Genomic DNA, 18301 nt, shown 5'->3' on the forward strand with positions numbered 1-18301 from the left:
GTAGAGATTATCATCGTGGGGTGTGTGTGTGTGTAGTGGCTGCTATCCCCACAGACACACACACACACACACACATCATACACAGCTCCTACTGGGAACATAGTGAAGTCATCTCATCTAATATTTTGTTGTTAAGGGCCAGTTTATGAGGTCAGCATCCAATCAACAGAGTTCCCTGTGTCAAATCTATTCTGTTGCAATTTTGAAGGTCTAGGATATAGAACACAACTTTTCAAGTTTTTAGTACAACAAAGCAAAACACAAAAACCCCAGGCATCAGAGAATTGGTTGGCCAGGGTTCTTCAGATCGTCCAAATTCCTAGCTGGAGCCTTTCAGTTCCTCAGTCAGTAGGTAAGGAGAATATAATTGTTTCTATTCATAAACTTGATTTTCCTTCAGCAGACTGAAAGTAGCTTGAAAATTGAACAATTTTCTATGTGGAATTTTTAGAAAACTGTGCTCATCATGAAAACAAAATACAAATGGGTCATGAGACTCAGAGTTGTATAATTTAATCTATTTGTTTTACTCCAATTAGCATGCTTTTTTGGAGAAGACTGTGGCTCACTTCCACAGAAACTCTCTGGGTCGATGCTGAAGTTCCCCACATTTGCCTTGAGCCCAGACCACTATGATGGCAAGCTTGTTGATGACAAGGCTCACATAAAAACAAGGACCCGTAAACTTACTTAGTATGCTTCCACTTCCTTTGTCCCCCTTCTGGCCTTTTGGTCCAGGATATCCTTGAAAACAAACAAACAAAAAAGCAACGATTCGGTTTTGTTTTGTTTTGTTTTTTGTAATTAGGACAATTTAATTATTCAAAAAATTAATTTCTGTAAATGGAGACAAAAATGAATTGCTTTAAATGTAGACAGAGCATCAATCACAAGCTAACCTAGAATCAACTTACCACACACAACCTATAAATATTCAAGTGTAATAATATTGATGTTGATAATAATGGCTATCACCTTATTTTCACTATTGAAAAAACTTTTTTAACTTATTTAAATTCACTTTAACAGTGAATTTTACAGATAGTGTATCCTTAGTTTCAGATGTAACGGCTATCAATTTAAAGACCTATGAGAAACCTGTCGCTATTCTGGGTAGGTCCCTTACATCCATTAGCTCAAACTTTTTGTGAGGGCATTAGATATCCCATTTTCCTAAAGCAGACAAAACTGAGGTAGGCACTGTTTGGGCTTATTCATCTTGTTTTTCTTCTTCCTTTGACTTTGTTCTTCTCCTCCTCCAGGAAGCTTCATTTCCTGCATCTCATCTGAAACCCTGGTTCCCTATTTCCCATTATACTTTATCTGGTTTTCCGTTTCTTTAGAGGGGAGAATCCCAAAGATGGGCTGTGAATGAATTTCTGGAATGCTAAGATCTTGATGACCTCATCCTGGGGGAAGCTTGGAAGGTCTCAAGGGCACCTAAGCCTATAGGCTACATTCTTTGGCTTTGATAACCCCATCTGTTTACAGAAGGCTGTGGTACAAATGCTCTCCTTTATTTATTTTTTTAAAGACTTTATTTATTTATTTATTTATTTATTTATTTATTTATTTTAAGATTTTATTTATTTATTTGACAGAGAGAAATCACAAGTAGACGGAGAGGCAGGCAGAGAGAGAGAGAGAGAGAGAGAGAGAGAGAGGGAAGCAGTCTCCCCGCCGAGCAGAGAGCCTGATGCGGGACTCGATCCCAGGACCCTGAGATCATGACCCGAGCCGAAGGCAGCGGCTTAACCACTGAGCCACCCAGGCGCCCAAGACTTTATTTATTTGACAGAGAAATGGAGAGCACAAGCAGCGAGAGCAGCAGGCAGAGGGAGAGGGAAAAGCAGGCTCCCCTCTGAGCAGGGGGAGCCATGCGGGGCTGAATCCCAGACCCTGAGCCGAAAGCAGATGCTTAACCAACTGAGCCACACAGGTGCCCCCAAATGCTATCCTTTTATATGAGGGTCAGGACTTCACATAGGTACTGGAAACACTGTGAAGACCTTGATTTTTGCTCTTGGTGACGATTTATCCACAGCTCCACTTTCAAAGGTACACCCAGAAGATCATGTTTTAGTACCAACAAGAGATTTTAATGGTAAAGATGTCATCTCCTGGGGCTGTTCTTGTGTATTGATTCTTCTAACATTCCTCAAATATTTACCTTGCAAGTAATCACCTTCTTGGTATACACATGGGGCTGATCCAAGTACCTCGTAAGCCAGAATCTGTGTTAATGTTTTTGATTTCCCCCTACCAAATTAAGACCCTCTGCCTTTTCATCCAAGAGTTAAGAGGACATAGATTGAAACCCATGGGTTTGTAAAGGCATGATGACAGCAATTTTAGAAATCTCTATTTAAATTATTTTGCTCTGCTACTTACTAAGTATGTGGCTCAAAACAAGTTTTCAAACCTTTCTGAATTAAAAGCTTATTTTTCCATCAAATGAGAAAACAACACCCTCGATTGGAGAGTTCTCTTAAATTAGCAACAATATTTATAAAGCATCTTGCCCGTGAAGAGATGACTAGAAGGGATGGTAGCTCGTACAGTTTTACATCTCCCAAAGCTTAGTTAGAATGGTCTCTCTGTGGTTTTAGTCTCGGTGAATGAGAGAGGACTTTGTCATCTCTGTTCACTTTATATGGTACAATTACTTTTAATTTTACTATAAAGTTTTAATCTTTATTTGGATTTTGCTTTTGTTTCTTTCTCTAATTCAGTTTACTAATTCAGTTTACTCTGTCTTTGGGAACATTTATTCTTATTTACTATTTAAAGATTTTTTTGATTCCCAATTACCAAATTAAAAATATAAAATTAGGCTGATAAGTAACATGAGAACTGAGATTGAGCACTTAAAAATCGTAAGTTTTTTCCAATTAAAATTTTATTGTGAAGATTTCATGAAATGCCAACCATTCCTTATCAGAGTATGATGGAGAGAAAGCCTCTGATCGTTTTGCATATATGATTACACTGTACATCATTGTATTCACTTTTTAATTGTGATTCAGTCATTGCAGGTAATGCGAAATTGGCAAAAAAATCATAAATTGACAAAAGTACTCAAAACTTTTCCTATTTTTTTGATGATCTACTTTTATGAGATATAGTACCTAAGTTTCAGATTCCCAAGAGGAAAGAGTCTAAGATATTAAACAAAAACTGGAAGGGGGGATTTAAAAGGGTGTAATGAGCAGTTCTAATTCTTCTCAGAAAAAATAAAGTAATAAATGAGCTTATTTGAACATTTTCTGATCATTGAGTAAAAAGGAAGAAGTTGTACATTATTCTTGGGAGTCTTTTTGTACTACAACTGGTTTGGGATAGTTTCAGAATAGAAATGCTTGCTCAAGCCAGGGTACTGAGTGAATGACTCACTTAAGTCCCAATAGCTCTAGGATCCTATGACAAATAAAAAAATCGTTTTGTTTTTTTTTTAATTTTGCTCTTTTATCTTATACCACTTTTTAAAAAATAATAAAATGAAACTTTTCTTCTTATCAATAAATACAAATGTTTTATGTCACTCTAGCCAGATTCAGAGATCTCCTCACAGAGGACACTTGGAAATCTTTTCTTGCAGGTGAACACATCAAAAACATCCTTGCTAAAGAACAGCCTCCTTTAGAATGATACCTTTGGCTAAAAATGGAGCTCAAGGGCTTTGTCAAAACCTGGAGTTAATCCTCCCTTCATAAATGACACTCTTCAATCAAAAATAAGGAACGTGGGGCGCCTGGGTGGCTCAGTTGGTTGGACGACTGCCTTCAGCTCAGGTCATGATCCCGAAGTCCTGGGATCGAGTCCCGCATCGGGCTCCCAACTCCATGGGGAGTCTGCTTCGCTCTCTGACCTTCTCACTCATGCTCTCTCTCACTGTCTCTCTCTCAAATAAATAAATAAAATCTTTAAAAAAAAAAAGTAATGTGTATTTCTGAAAGCCATTGAAAAATAAGAAGAAAATAGTATGCGATAAATTGACATTCTAACTTTAAATATAAGGGGAAATGTTTTCAATAACATCATTATAATTTCAAGCCTTTTTAGTGCCCCTTCTATGAGCTAGACGTGAGGTTAGTTATTTTTACAGACATGTCATAATTAGCCCAGCCGTTCGGCTATTTCAATTTTACGTGTGACCATCCTCCATCCTAAGCTTACAACTGTTTCCTATTTCCTGAAGTTTCTACCTTCAACCTTCTCACTAACCTTACCCTCTTTCCTCTAGCTCTTCAACCATACATTTATCTTATCATCAGTATGTAAATAGTATTCAAATCTCTTTTCACAGGAAAAAAAAAAAATCAAATGAGCGAACACACCAAACAAAAACCAGACTTCTTTCTTCTCTGAGAGTCTAATTACTTAAGACTTGGCTCCATGTCCTTGCCTGACCCTCATCTGCAGTTCAGCTCTGAGTATTCCCCATCTGGTTTCCACTCACCCACTGAAACCTCTCTCAATAAGGCACGGTCCTCATAGCAACAATGCAAAGAGCTTTCTATAGAGTTCACCTTACCTGACCACCTTTTATTTTATTTTAATTTTTTTAAGATTTTGTTTATTTAACAGAAAGAGACAGCACAAGCAGAGGGAGCAGCAGGCAGAGGGAGAAGCAGTCTCCCTCTGAGGTGGGATACAGATGTGGGACTTGAACCCAGGATCCTGGCATCATGACCTGAGCTGAAGGGAGATGTTTAACGAACGAACTGAGCACCCAGGTGACACACGTGATGATCTTTTAAAACTTCCTCCTCGCCTTTGACTTTTTTATCACTCTTTCCCCAGATGTCCTTCCTCACTCTGGCTACTTCTGTTCACAATCTACCACTTTATTTTTACTGCTCAGCCTGTACCTTCACTACTTAAGGCTTCATCCTTGGCTGCTTCTCTTCTATCTACTCATGAAATAGTATTAAAACCAATGATGCCAGTAAACATTCATATAATCATAGCTACAACTTTGTCTTTCTATCTCTGGGCTCTCTTCTGAACTCCAAACCCATATATTCACTGATCTATGAATATTTCCATGAAGGACACAGAGAAAATATTCAGTAATTATTTGTTAGATAAATAAATGAATCATTTTTTGGTCTATAGTTTTAGATACTCCTAAACTTTTTGAAGTAGGTAGGTCAGATTGTCACTGCTCTACCCTATAGATCAAGACACCAGAAAGTCGTCCCCTTCGGTTAAGGAAAGTTAACCACTGTGTCTTATTTCCCTCTCATTTCCTGGTGCTAGCATTACACCTTGTGTACACAGTAAGTGTGCATTATATGTAGAAGGGCGGGCGCAGAGTGGGGAGAAGGAGAGCAGAAAAGATAATAGGGTGCTCTTTCTCTAATTTTTTCCTTTGAAATCTGCCAATGCTTTCAGTATTATTCAGATGGTCCAGGCTGGGTCATTAGTTAGACTATGACAATTATTGGATTTTATTTCTAATTTTACTACCTTCTTTGGACTCTTTTGGAGGAGAGACTCTATTATTCATTGTTTTAATGTACAGTATAACTGAAGTGGTACCAGACACTGTTGCTCACATTTCTACCAAATTTGAGTTATTTTTAAAATTTTATTTATTTATTTTTAAAGATTTTATTCATTCATTTGACAGAGAGAGACCTAGAGAGCACAAGCAGGGGCAGCAGCAGAGGGAGAAGCAAGGCAGGAATGAGGGGCTTGATTCCAGGACTCTGGGATCATGACCTAAGCCAAAGGCAGATGCTTAATGGACTGAGCCACCCAGGTGCCCCCAAATTTGAGTTTTTAAATAAGGCAGTGATGTCTTAAGAATATCTTCTGTCAAACGAATTCCTGCCTTTGCCCTGGCACTCATTCATTCATTCATTCATTCATTTTTGCAGTGTTCTCTTTCTCCACTCCTTTTCTTTACCTGAAGATACGGTTCTTAAAGTGTGTTCCCTGGAACAGCATCATCACTATCACCTGGAAACTTGTGAGGACTGAACAATTTCAAGGGAGCCCTAGTCCCCAAACTACTGAATCAGAAACTCTGGAGGTAGAGCATAGTGCACTGTTTTAACAGGCCCTACAGGTGATTCTTCTTTTTTTCCCCCTTTTTTAAAGATTTTATTCACTTACTTGAGAAAGAGAGTACAGAGCTAGAGAGAGAGAGAGAGTGCACATGCAGCAGGGAGGGGCAGAGGCAGAGGGAGAAGGAGAAGCAGGCTCCCCGCTGAGCAGGGACCCTCTCCACCCCATAATGTGGGGCTAGATCCCAGGATACTGGGATCATGACCTGAGCTGAAGGCAGATACTTAACTTGCTAAGCTACCCAGATGGGCCTCCTACAGGTAATTCTAATGCCTGGTCACGTTTGAGGACTAAAGAAATTGTACCTTTTTTTTTTTTTTTAAATTGAAGTCTAGTGACTTACAGCAGTTTCAGGTGCACTGCCTATTGTGTGTCTTCTAGGACAGCACTAACAGGACTTCCTCTGTAACACACGACCTTGCTGTGCCTCTACTTTCTGCTCCCAGAGTGTTTTGTCCTAATTCATGAATGTTTATTGCTTACCACGCTGCACTACAGCTAACTGCTTCTGCATTTTTCTGTCCCTGCTCCTTAAAGGCTGTGCTATATTCATGCAGGGCACCCAGTGAACTCTCATAAAATTTTGTTGGCTTGGTGAATGAATCAATAAATGCTCTCTCCAACACTTTGATTGGAGGGCAAGTGTTGAACTGTAGGAGTCTGATAGTAGAAAAAAGTCCTGCTTGTGTAGGCAGTAGCTACCAACATGTATACAGAACTTGCTTTGTGACAGAACTATCTGAAGCTCTTTAAGACATCTATTTATTTAAATTTTGCAGAAATTCTAAAATATGGGTCCTCTTAATAGTCCTAGTTTTTTAGATAAGAAAACTGAGGCACAGGGGGCGCCTGGGTGGCTCAATGGGTTAAAGCCTCTGCCTTTGGCTCAGGTCATGATCCCAGGATCCTGGGATCAAGCCCCACATTGGGCTCTCTGCTCAGCAGGGAGCCTGCTTTCCCCTCTCTGCTGGCCTCTCTGCCTACTTGTGATCTCTGTCTGTCAAATAAATAAATAAGTAAAATCTTAAAACAAAAAAATAAACTAAAGCACACAGAGGGTGGGGAGGTAGGATATACTATGCTATTTCTTTCAAGTACCAAACATACTCTGCTATTCCTATGTGTCCTAGGAGGTTAAATAACAGACATGGAAAAACGATGTGCCGACGTGAAATTCAAAGTCAAACCACTGTGACAAACCTTGACTCTTCCCAAATGAACCACCTAAGGTCAGAGAGTACACAGAAGTGTTACTGAATGATCTTGTTGATTAAACTTGAGAAGAGGGGTCACTGTGAGAAATTTCTGGGAGAAAACTCTGGGATGGGGATCTGGCTCATCTTGTATCCTCCGCTCCAAGCACAATGTATGAGAAAACATAGACGTTCAAACAAAGGGAAGTTACTTCTTATCAAATCCGCTAGATAGTGCTATTTAGTCTCTTCTGTGGGTTATTCTTTTTTTTTTTTTTTTTTAGTTTTTTAGTTTTTATTTGACAGAGAGAGATCACAAGTAGTCAGAGAGACAGGCAAAGAGAGAGAGAGGAAGGAAGCAGGCTCCCTGCTGAGCAGAGAGCATGATGCAGGACTCAATCCCACGACCCTGAGACCATGACCTGAGCTTAAGGCAGAGGCTTAACCCACTGAGCCACCCAGGTGCCCTTCTGTGGGTTATTCTTAATGTTGTCAGTGACCACATAGGAAGGTTATATTTAACAGACAGATCGTTGTGAGAAGGAGTGAGGCCTTCTTAACATTCTTAATTTTTTTGCCATGTTTCCACTTCTTAGGTAGACTTTTCAGAAAGACAGATAGTAACTCTGACTTACTCAGAGTGCCTCATGATATTCATTTATGAAGATACCCCTTAAGATTTAATGTAAATAGAAAGTTACAAATAGACTGTACCAGAAAGAGTCCCGAACAAAATCTTACCATGATTTTGCAAGAGATAATAAATGGCTACCTATATGAGAGAGATAGCAGACAGATATACCATTTTAGCTTTAAACTTAGAATACAGATAAAATATGTTTTCTCACTTCATGGAATTATTTTGAATTATCTTGGAAACTATAAGTAGCTTTGCAATTTTGTCCAATTCAGGGTTTTTAAATATATTTATCTATTGCACACAAATTGCCCATTTAGGAAATTCAGCAATTCGTGAAGGATGTAGATAATTTCAAACAAATTAACAAATGAATGCTTCTTCCCATTTTGCAAAAAAAAAGGCCTGATTAAAGCCAGTCAGTTTTAGAGATAGTTGGTATATAAATTTACCATTCAGTTCAGGTAATTGGGTCTGATGGTAGGTTGCTTATTTGTGGCTAGCTGATTTTTCTCCAAGCCCAAATGCCATTGATGACAGAGTCCATAAACACAGATACTATCAAAAATACCTCAACACACCTATTGAAATTGCTAAAATCCAAAACACTGATGGATGTGTGACAATACGAACTTTTATTCACTGCTGGGGGAATGCAAAATGGCACATGCACTTGGGAAGACACTCTGGTGGCTTCTTACAAAATTAAACACAGGTTTACCATGAGACCCAGCAATGAAACTTATAGGTCAACTCATGTCGCCAGCTTTATTCATGATTGCCCAAACCTGGAAGTACCAAGAGGTCCTTCAAATAGGTGAGTGGATAAACAAACTGTGGTATATCCATACATTACAGTATATGGACCATTATAAATAAATGAGCTATCAGGCCACCAAAAGATATGGAGAAGCCTAAATGCATACTGCTCAATGGAATAAGCCAATCTGAAACCATTACATTCAGTAGGATTTCAACTGCATGACATTCTGGAAAAGGCAAAACTATGGAGAGTGTCAAAACATTAGTGGTTGTGTCAAGTTGAAAAGGAGTGTGGTGGTGATGAGTAGGTAGACTACAGGGGATCTTTAGGGAAGTGAAAGTTCTCTGTATAGTACTCCACTGGTGGCTACATGTTGTTACACAGCTGTTAAAACCCACAGAATGTATAAAACCAAATGTGAATTCTATACTGGGGACTTAAATTACTTATAATGTATCAATACTGGTTCATCAATTCTTACAAATACAACATGTTAATGACGTTAACAGGGAAACTGGATGTGGGTTTATGAGAACTCTGTGTTTTCGGTGCAATTTTTCTCTAAACCTAAAACTAGTCTAAAAAACAAAAACTATTTTTAAAAAACACCTCAATGATAAGGATCCTGTTCTCTAAGTCATCATTTACTTTGAAATTAGGAAACAGTAAGCTTGTCTGTTTCTAAAATTTCTATGCAAATTTTACAGTTCAAGTGTAGGCTACTTCCTTTTCCTAAGGAGTAGAAAAAATGTCATCACATATAAATTTTAAAGAGCTTGAACAATGTAGTTTATTAAGAACTAATACGTAATAGCAGTTAGTTTATCTTGCACAGAATAGGATTTCTGACCTATCTGTAGATTGCTAACTATAACTTTCCAGGGTTTGGCCAGTTTGGGTTAAAAGGGTATTTATACGTTGCTTGTTTTTCTTTGCTAGGCTTTCCATTCTCTTTGTTCTAAGATAGACACCATTCTTCATGTGATTTATGGCTGGGTAGAGTTTATAAATCCTCTGTAGTCTTTTTTTTTTTCTTTCTTTCTTAAAGACTATTTTCCTTTAGGGCATAGAAACTTTCCTCAGGTAGAGAAAAATTAGTTTCAAAATGTTTCATACCACAAAGTAAACTTCATGTGAATCTACTGTTCCTACTGGGATGGTCACTGCTTTTGGTATACAGAGAAAATATATATTATTGCAATACCTGCCCTTCCGGTCTTCCCTGGTGGCCCTGGGAATCCTCGAGGTCCAGAAAAGCCAATTGCTCCCCGATCGCCTTTAAGACCTGGAGGACCTACATGGTTAATGAAGAAAAACACAGCAGTGATAATTCATTTTTCATATAAATTTGTGAGTATAATGAAACAATTTAGTTTTGAATATGCAATAGGCAAGTCTCCAAATGAAGGGATAGTATTCCCTCCCAAAATTTCATGTGTGATATTGATAAATAACACAAGCAGTTGTTAGAAACGTTAGTGCACTTAGTACAAAGTAGATATTCAATAAACAATATACTGCTCTTACAAATAAGTTTGAGAAAAGGTGTTTTTTTTTTTTTTTTTTTTAAATCTTGGGAGTTTTGACTGGAAGGCTGATGCAGTCCAATTGGGAATCCTCAAATGCCAGGATTTCGCTGTAGCTGAAATGGTAACTTCGAAATGTACAAGGCAGAAACTGAAATCTTAAAATTTATTCCCAAGAAAGCAAAACTCAAGCAATGAGAAATACAGGAAATATATATGTATATGTGTGTGTATGTATGTACATATATATACACACACACAAAAATAAAATTTGGGTCCAAATTCTGGAATATATTAATCTTTCTTCTATGCATGTGATTTTACATATTCTCCTATAATCACAAACAATAATGTATATTATATATATATATATACATGTGTGTATGTACAAATAGTATATAAAGATTCATTTATGGGTATATATTATATAAATATACAAACCCAGGTTTTATGTGCTAAAACAAAAGCAGCCTTTCTCCCCCTCCCCCAATTACTGTGGTGACCATGAAAACTGCATATAAAAGTGTTATTTTCCCTAGAATAAAATATTTCATCCTGAATCCCAGTAGTTTGAAATAAACTATTGTAAAAAAAATCTCATTTTAGATGTTATTGTCAGTTCACAGAGACCCCATTAATTCAATTTTCAGTTAATTCCTTGGGAGGCACTTTATGAAAAATTTAAAAATTATACATCTTTTTCTAATATCAATCTTTTAATATATTGTCATTAGTTTATAAGTTCCAGGAGGCAGGGCTTATACATATTAATTGGGAAAAAAAAAGAAAATATATTTTCTTGAGGTATATTCATATAGACAGCTAAAATTGTGCTAACTATTCTCTAAGAAATGTTAGGTATATTTTAAATTGTTAAGAAATATTATTCAACCCAGTCTAAACTTTGATTCCAACAGATATTAAGCAGATATCCAAAGCAATAAAATGATAAATTATGTTTAGAAATATTAGTAATATTAGGCTATCTCAATTGAATTTTTCAATGCATATTACTTTATATGTATATATATATATATTCCTGAACCATATATATATTAAAATACAAATGTATATATCTACATATGTATAACAATGTATCTGTATATCATCCATAGATAGATTCATACACTGAACACACATAAACACACACACACACATACACACACACTCCCCCTTGTTATATCTATTAGCTGGACTTCATAGCATACAACCTAAGAAAGAACCAACATCACTTCTCGAGACAGGCTGACTGATTGTAATACTTTTATCTTTCTTCATTATCCAAGCAAGACAGTCAGACCTCTATACTCGAAGTTATCAAGATCTGTCATTCAAATTTACATATAAAAACATCATCTTTACATTCTTATTTTTTTTAAAGATTTTATTTATTGTGATCTCTACAGAGATCACAAGTAGGTGCAGAGGTGGCAGAGAGAGAGGAAGAAGCAGGCTCTGCTAAGCAGAGAGCCCGATGCGGGGCTTGATCCCAGGACCCTGGGATCATGACCTGAGCCGAACGCAGAGGCTTTAACCCACTGAGCCACCCAGGTGCCCCTCTCTTATTTTTTTTTAATCTTAGAACAGTCCCCACTCTTTATAGAGTGTCACTCATGGTGACATCCATTTTTACCATTTGTTCCACTAATTTAATAAAAATGCACTGAGCACACCTATGCCAGTCCCTGTTTGTTCCTAGAATGACAAATGTCCTTATCTGAACAGATCTTCCAGTGTGGAGACATGCAGCAAGAAAGTGAACAAATAAAGAAAGACGTTAATTTTGGAGATGATAATTTTAGAAAAAAAGAGAGAAATGCAATAGAGGATGCCTTGCTTAAGAGAGGGGGATCAGGAAGAACCACCACCACTACACCCCCCACCCCCCGCCAAAGATGGCTCCTGAGTACATCACAGGGATACTCGGGATACAGCTGCTCAACTAGGAATTATGTCACATCGTCAGTGGGCAAACAAATGAGTCTGTAAATGAGGTACATGTGACACTTTCACAGAAATCACTTGCTCTCTAGACATCTGTTATGGGAGATGTTTACACAGGCTCTATATGGCCTACGGAGGTGTTTGACCAGTTTAGTCATGTTGGAAAATATGACCCCTAAATGTTAAGTACCATGACTGAACTTTATTCCCAGAGACCAGATTCTCTGAACCTTTCCAGTGACAATTAGCTAATGTTCTACAATAACCTGTGGCAAGGGGAAAGGGTCTGACACCTGCTGCTAACCCAGAGGCAACCTGAGTACACAGAATCCCAGTCATGGAAGGTTAGTGTTTCCAGGAACCTGACACATCATCTGTCATTTTGTAGAGGCAGAAATAGAAGACTGGAGAGAGTAAACCATTTATGGAAAGCTCGTCTGGAAATCAGTCCCGTATCCTGGGTTTGTAGGCTTCTCTATTCAGGCTTCTTTCTGTGGTCCAGCAGACTGGGGAAGGGCAGGCACTCTGAAGTCATGCCTTCTGGGTTCAAAGACTTGCTCTGCCACTTACAGCTACTGATTATCTTGGGCAAGTCATTTAACTTCCCTGTGCTTCTCTAAAAAAAGGTGCATTGTTGGGGCACGTGGGTGGCTCAGTGTGTTAAGCCTCTGCCTTCAGCTCAGGTCATGATCTCAGGGATCTGGGATCAAGCCCCACATCGGGCTCTCTGTTAAGCAGAGAGCCTGATGTGGAGCTCCATCCCAGGACTCTGGGATCATGACCCAAGCCAAAGGCAGAGGCTTTAACCCACTGAGCCACCCAGGCGCCCTGATTATGTTATTTTTGAGATAAAGCAAATTTTAACAGAATGTCTAGCCCAGTACCTGAGTAACTGCTATAGTATGTTTAATGCATTAATCATTTAGGATCACGCAAACTTTAAAAACTTTAAAAGTTTCTCAGGTTTACATAACATGGTTGTGAATCTAGGGGACTCTGAGTTGGTCAAACTGAGTTTAATGAGCTCAGCTAGAAGGACAGGTGGGATTTGAATGAACTCTCTGTAATCAGGAAGTAGAAATATGGCTGCCCATCGTATACTCTTTACTTCCTGATTCCAGTACTTCTACTGGGCAATTAGGCAATCTGGCAGAGAACAAAACAGAATGCAGCAATTAAGCAGGGAAGACTCCACAAGGAGAGATGCCTGGTAACCTGGCTACTTCTGCTGCAGTGCCCGACTCCAAATGGCAACTTTGTCATCTAAGAGTCCATTTATTCCCCCAAAACGAAATCTAACACTTATATGAGAAACCGCGTAACACCGATTTGTGCCAACGAGCAGCACCAACGGCCACAGACTAACCCCTCACTAAAAGGGATACAAGCAGCTTTGCAATGGGATGTCTTTAGGGTATTAACAAACACTGGAACTTTTAAATCCCTCTTTCTGTTTTACACATCCATAGTTCAGAAGCAGTTGCAAAAGCTGCTCCCAAGATGAAACTTTGTGCAGCAAATTGGCGCCTAGACTGAACTTCCGTGGTTGAGTTAGAAAGCTCTGACAACTGCGGTTGGTAATGGAGGAGTTGACAGACCTCTGACAGTATTAGCTCTGACAGCTGATGGAATGCTGGTTACTTCCCCTGCTATGAAACGAGTGCACCATTGCGAGGATCTCCTGAGTGCTAGGCAACTAGAAAGACTTTTCTGAATAAAGATTCTTACCTGGCAATATTTTCAATGGCATACCAATAACCCACCTGATATACATATATATGCATACACACACGATTATATATGTCATCTATAATCACATAAATAGATATATAGATATTATGTCAAATAATTTTAAAATCTTTTTAAATGTGAACTATGTACTGGGTTTTTAAGCATAATGTTGTCAAGGTCAGAGAGGTGTCAAATTTGAGTCTTTCATTTTTAAATACTATTTTTGTATATAAGCTGGGCTGGTCGATGTATTGACCAGAAAGAAGAACATTTTATATAACCAAAAGACAGACTAATAGGATGAAGTACATGACATTTAGACATAGTTCTGGCAGCACGAACCATTCTAGTTACACTTAAGGCACGCCTTGTACTCCCCACCTTTAAAGTGCATGTGGGTATCTGATTTCTAGCCAAGAATAACATGACAATCATGTTGTTGCTATTGTCTCCTCTATTTTGGGGAGAGCAGGGAAAGTTCATGCTCTTTCTCCTTTTCTGTCTTCTATTATCTTCTCTCAAAATATTGCTTTCAGGATTACAACATCAACTGAGGAGAATAATTTAAGACAATTTTGCTCTAAGTAAGATACAGAGAGTAGCTGACAGCAAAGGTAAAAGTCATCTGTATTCAGTCAATATTTATATTTAGATTTTGTGGGTTTAAGCAGGGAGAGTCCAGTTAAGGTCTATGTAAGGAATGCAATCCAATTTCCTTCAACACACGCGCACACACACATATGTGTGCATCTGTGTGTGTGTTATGCATATATATTCACTGTGAAAATGATCTTCATATTCTCCTTCTCATGTGACCTAAAGCTAGGGCTGCCATATACTGTGCACAATCAGTAACACAGACAGCACTCCCCAGATATATGAAAAAACCCCATGTGGTGGCTTTGGCTAAAGCATTTAACTTTCTTCAAAAAGCAAAAGTCAGTTACATTCGGTACATGATAATGCTTAGGCCACTGGAAAACATGTACTATTCCCTTTGCACATGCACATACACAAACACACATGTACTCCACAGGAGACAAATCAGATAGGGATTCCCCTACATGCGTATGTACATGTATATTACCGGGTCCCGGAGGATATGATAGTTATTATTTCCATACCTACTGGACCTGGAATGCCTCGTGGACCACTTTCTCCAGCGGGACCTCTGTCTCCTTTTTCACCGGGGGGTCCAGGAGGACCTTTAAAAGATAAATGACAATTTCCGATCACAGTTTTAAAACAATGGTAAAATGCATATGTCATGTTTCAAGACCGTTCTTTAAGTCTTCTGTTTGTTGTGCTGTAGCATAGAATGAGTAAGACTGACCCTCTTGACTGGAAGGTCACCAGAAATATACAACGTAGCTAGCTAGTATACTTACGTGTGCCCAGCACTTTTTTAGGTTTTTGGAACCCAGGAGCAGAGAAAAGACCTGGAATCAATGATGCCATAAACTTACCTTAGTACTGGGTACATACTGGGCAGATTCCACTGTATGGACGTAGACGCTGTATGGAACATGTGTGAGGATGCATATACCATGTGTGATGTACACATAGTTGACAACCAAAAACCATGTTGTTGGAAATGACTAACTCATATCTCTGAGAGACACACAGATCCATGGGAGCAGCAATGGTTGAGATGCCTTTGAGAGACTAGGAACCGTAAGTAATTTGAACGAGGAAGAGAATGAGATGAAAGAGAATTCTAAGGGGCACCTGGGTGGCTCAGTGGGTTAAAGCCTCTGTCTTCAGCTCAGGTCATGATCCCAGAGTCCTGGGATGGAGCCCCACATCGGGATCTCTGCTCAGCAGGGAGCCTGCTTCCCCCACCCCGCTGCCTGCCTCTCTGCCTACTTGTGATCTCTGTCTGTCAAATAAATAAATAAAATCTTAAAAAAAAGAAAGAAAGAAAGAAAGAGAATTCGGAGTAAGAGGCAGAGACTTGGGGAAAGGTAGGAAGGTGAAAATGAGTGAAAGAACACTTTTCCAAAAAAAAAAATGAACAACATGGGTTTGGATGGTGGTTCCTCTCATATTCAGATTTTTTTTTTCCCGATAAATACAATACAGTACTGCAAATATATTTTCTCTTGTTTATGATTTTCTTAATAATATTTCTTTTTTATAGCTTTATTTAAGAATATTTTGTATGTTAAATGTCCTACATACTGTATTCTTAACCATGGTAACCAACTATTACAGTTAAGGCTTCCAGGCAACAGTAAGCTATTAGTGAGGTATTGGGGGACTCAGAAGTTATACACTTTTTCAAGGGCACGAGGGATCAGCACCCCAATGTCTGCATCATTTATAACTAGAGTTGTATTAAGTAGTTGTATTAAATAGAATCCCTAAATAGATACAGATATGATGAAATCAGTTGGAGAGGTTGCAGGGACAATTTTGACTACCTGGCCCCACAATTTCCCGAGTGTCCCCTGAGTACTAAATTTAATCAATACTGATTAGTCATTTGAATTTTCTGTGCCCAGCAATATGGATATCTAGTGATCGTCTCTTGAGAATGATGGCACTTTGGAATTTTTTTAAAAATTTTTATTCATTTATTTGAGAGAACAAGCAAGAGAGAAAGCACGAGTGGGCTGAGGGGGAGAGGAAGAAGCAGACTTCCCGCGGAGCAGGGAGCCCAACACGGGCCTCTATTCCAGGACCCTGAGAGCATGACCCGAGCCACCCAGGCACCCCTGGCAGTTTGGAACTTAAAAGTTACCCTGCTAATATTCCCTCTTCCACACGGAACTGCACAGGACAAGTATTTATCCCTTCCCTTCAAGCAGAACAATTTGCAATTTTCTTTTCAACTCCAAAAGGAAGAAATGAACTTGGCTATACCACAGAATAATAAACAGCAACGTATTAAAAGAGGTATTTTCAGTCGCTGTGGTTTGGCCAAATGCATTGCCCAAATATGACGCACAACTCTCTTTAGCATCACTGGCTGCAGAGCACCTGCTTACACATTTTAATTAGGTGGGGGAATAAAATATCTAAAGAATTTGAAGAGAGGGCCATGTGAACAGATAAAGATTATCTCATGAAAAAATGTATTCTGTTCATGTTCTAAGTCCTGTCCCTGCTTCTCCCCATTTTTCTGATCTGTTCCATTTTTCAAGGTCCAACTTGGATTGTAGAACCTTCCTTCCCTGGTTACTCAATTTTTAACATATCATTGTTATTCTCAATGGCACATTGCCCCTTTCTCTTCATATGCATCGTGCTGCATTAATATTTTATTATGCTTTCATTACAAAAGCAACTCTACTTATTACAGGAAATACAAAAGCCTAGAAAAATACAATTCATAATTTGATCTTAAGAGACTAACCATTAACATTTATTCTTTTGTGTGTACTTTTTATTTTGTTTGACTGCCTTTTTTGGGGGGGGGGGGTAACATAATCACGTGCAAACAAATTCCCCGAAGCTATAGCTTCATGTTGGAGACATATATTTAGATGTTGCCCAATAAATGACAGGGTTCTACATCAGGGAGGAGTTGCACCTCCACAACCATGAACATGGCTGCAGTTCATTCATCTCTACACAGTGACAAAGTTAAGGGCAAGCAGGACAGACAGACTCAATTTGCAGCCAGCATTTTGCTGAGCAAATTGAAAGGAAGCAAATCCACTCTTTCTTTGGGGGAAAGGAGAAAAAGTGTACTAGGAGAGATTTTGATTTAGTAATTAGAGCTCTAAAGCAAGACACAGACATTTCAGCAAAAAGTAGAATGTGTAAGATAAGAAACAAGTCACTGACAGACTAGATTTCGGCTCTTAGCCTCTGTGGTTAAGAGTTTTCACCATTTATTCAGCCAGTAAGAGATGGAACTCTTTTAGAAACACTTCCATTTCAATTATTTTGCAGATAACTCTGTAGAGTAACTGCATACAGCTCTCACGTTGGAGAGTTAATCCATTCATAACAGATACATGGGCTATTTTATATAACTCTGAGTCAAAGCTCCCTCTCTGTATTTTTTTTTAAGACTTTATTTATTTAAAAAAGAAAGAATTTATTTATTCATTTGACAGACATAGATCACAAGTAGGCAGAGAGGCAGGCAGAGAGAGTGGGAAGCGGGCTCCCCTCTGAGCAGAGAGCCCGATGTGGGGCTCCATCCCAGGACCCTGGGATAATGACCTGAGCCGAAGGCAGAGGCTTTAACCCACTGAGCCAGCAAGGCGCCCCATGTATTTTTATATAAAATACTGATACCAGGTTTCTGACTCCAGAGTAAGAAAATCAGTTAGGCCTTAAAGAATTCTGACTAGGTGTGTTGGCTGTTACGTTTGTATTGTTATTTTATTCTTCATGTAACATTAATTTCACTTATTATGTTTCATTTTTATACATTGTTATATCTCTTCTCCTGAGTAAAAAATGTGGGAAGTATCTC

General features: G+C 38.6%; 1 protein-coding gene across 6 annotated transcripts in view; it reads right to left on the reverse strand.

Annotated features, from left to right (window-relative positions):
• MSR1 (macrophage scavenger receptor 1) overlaps positions 1 to 18301 on the reverse strand; it is a 108171-nt gene that overhangs the window by 28191 nt on the left and 61679 nt on the right. For all 6 annotated transcript variants that reach the window (XM_059384519.1, XM_059384521.1, XM_059384523.1 and 3 more), the window contains 3 exons: positions 14994 to 15074; positions 9873 to 9962; positions 691 to 744 (listed from right to left, as the gene is read on the reverse strand). In XM_059384519.1, the coding sequence (XP_059240502.1) occupies positions 691 to 744; positions 9873 to 9962; positions 14994 to 15074 (225 nt within the window). The remainder of the gene's footprint in view (positions 1 to 690; positions 745 to 9872; positions 9963 to 14993; positions 15075 to 18301) is intronic.

The sequence above is a fragment of the Mustela nigripes genome, chromosome 18 (genome assembly GCF_022355385.1).
Source record: "Mustela nigripes isolate SB6536 chromosome 18, MUSNIG.SB6536, whole genome shotgun sequence".
NCBI classification, from domain to species: Eukaryota; Metazoa; Chordata; class Mammalia; order Carnivora; family Mustelidae; genus Mustela; species Mustela nigripes.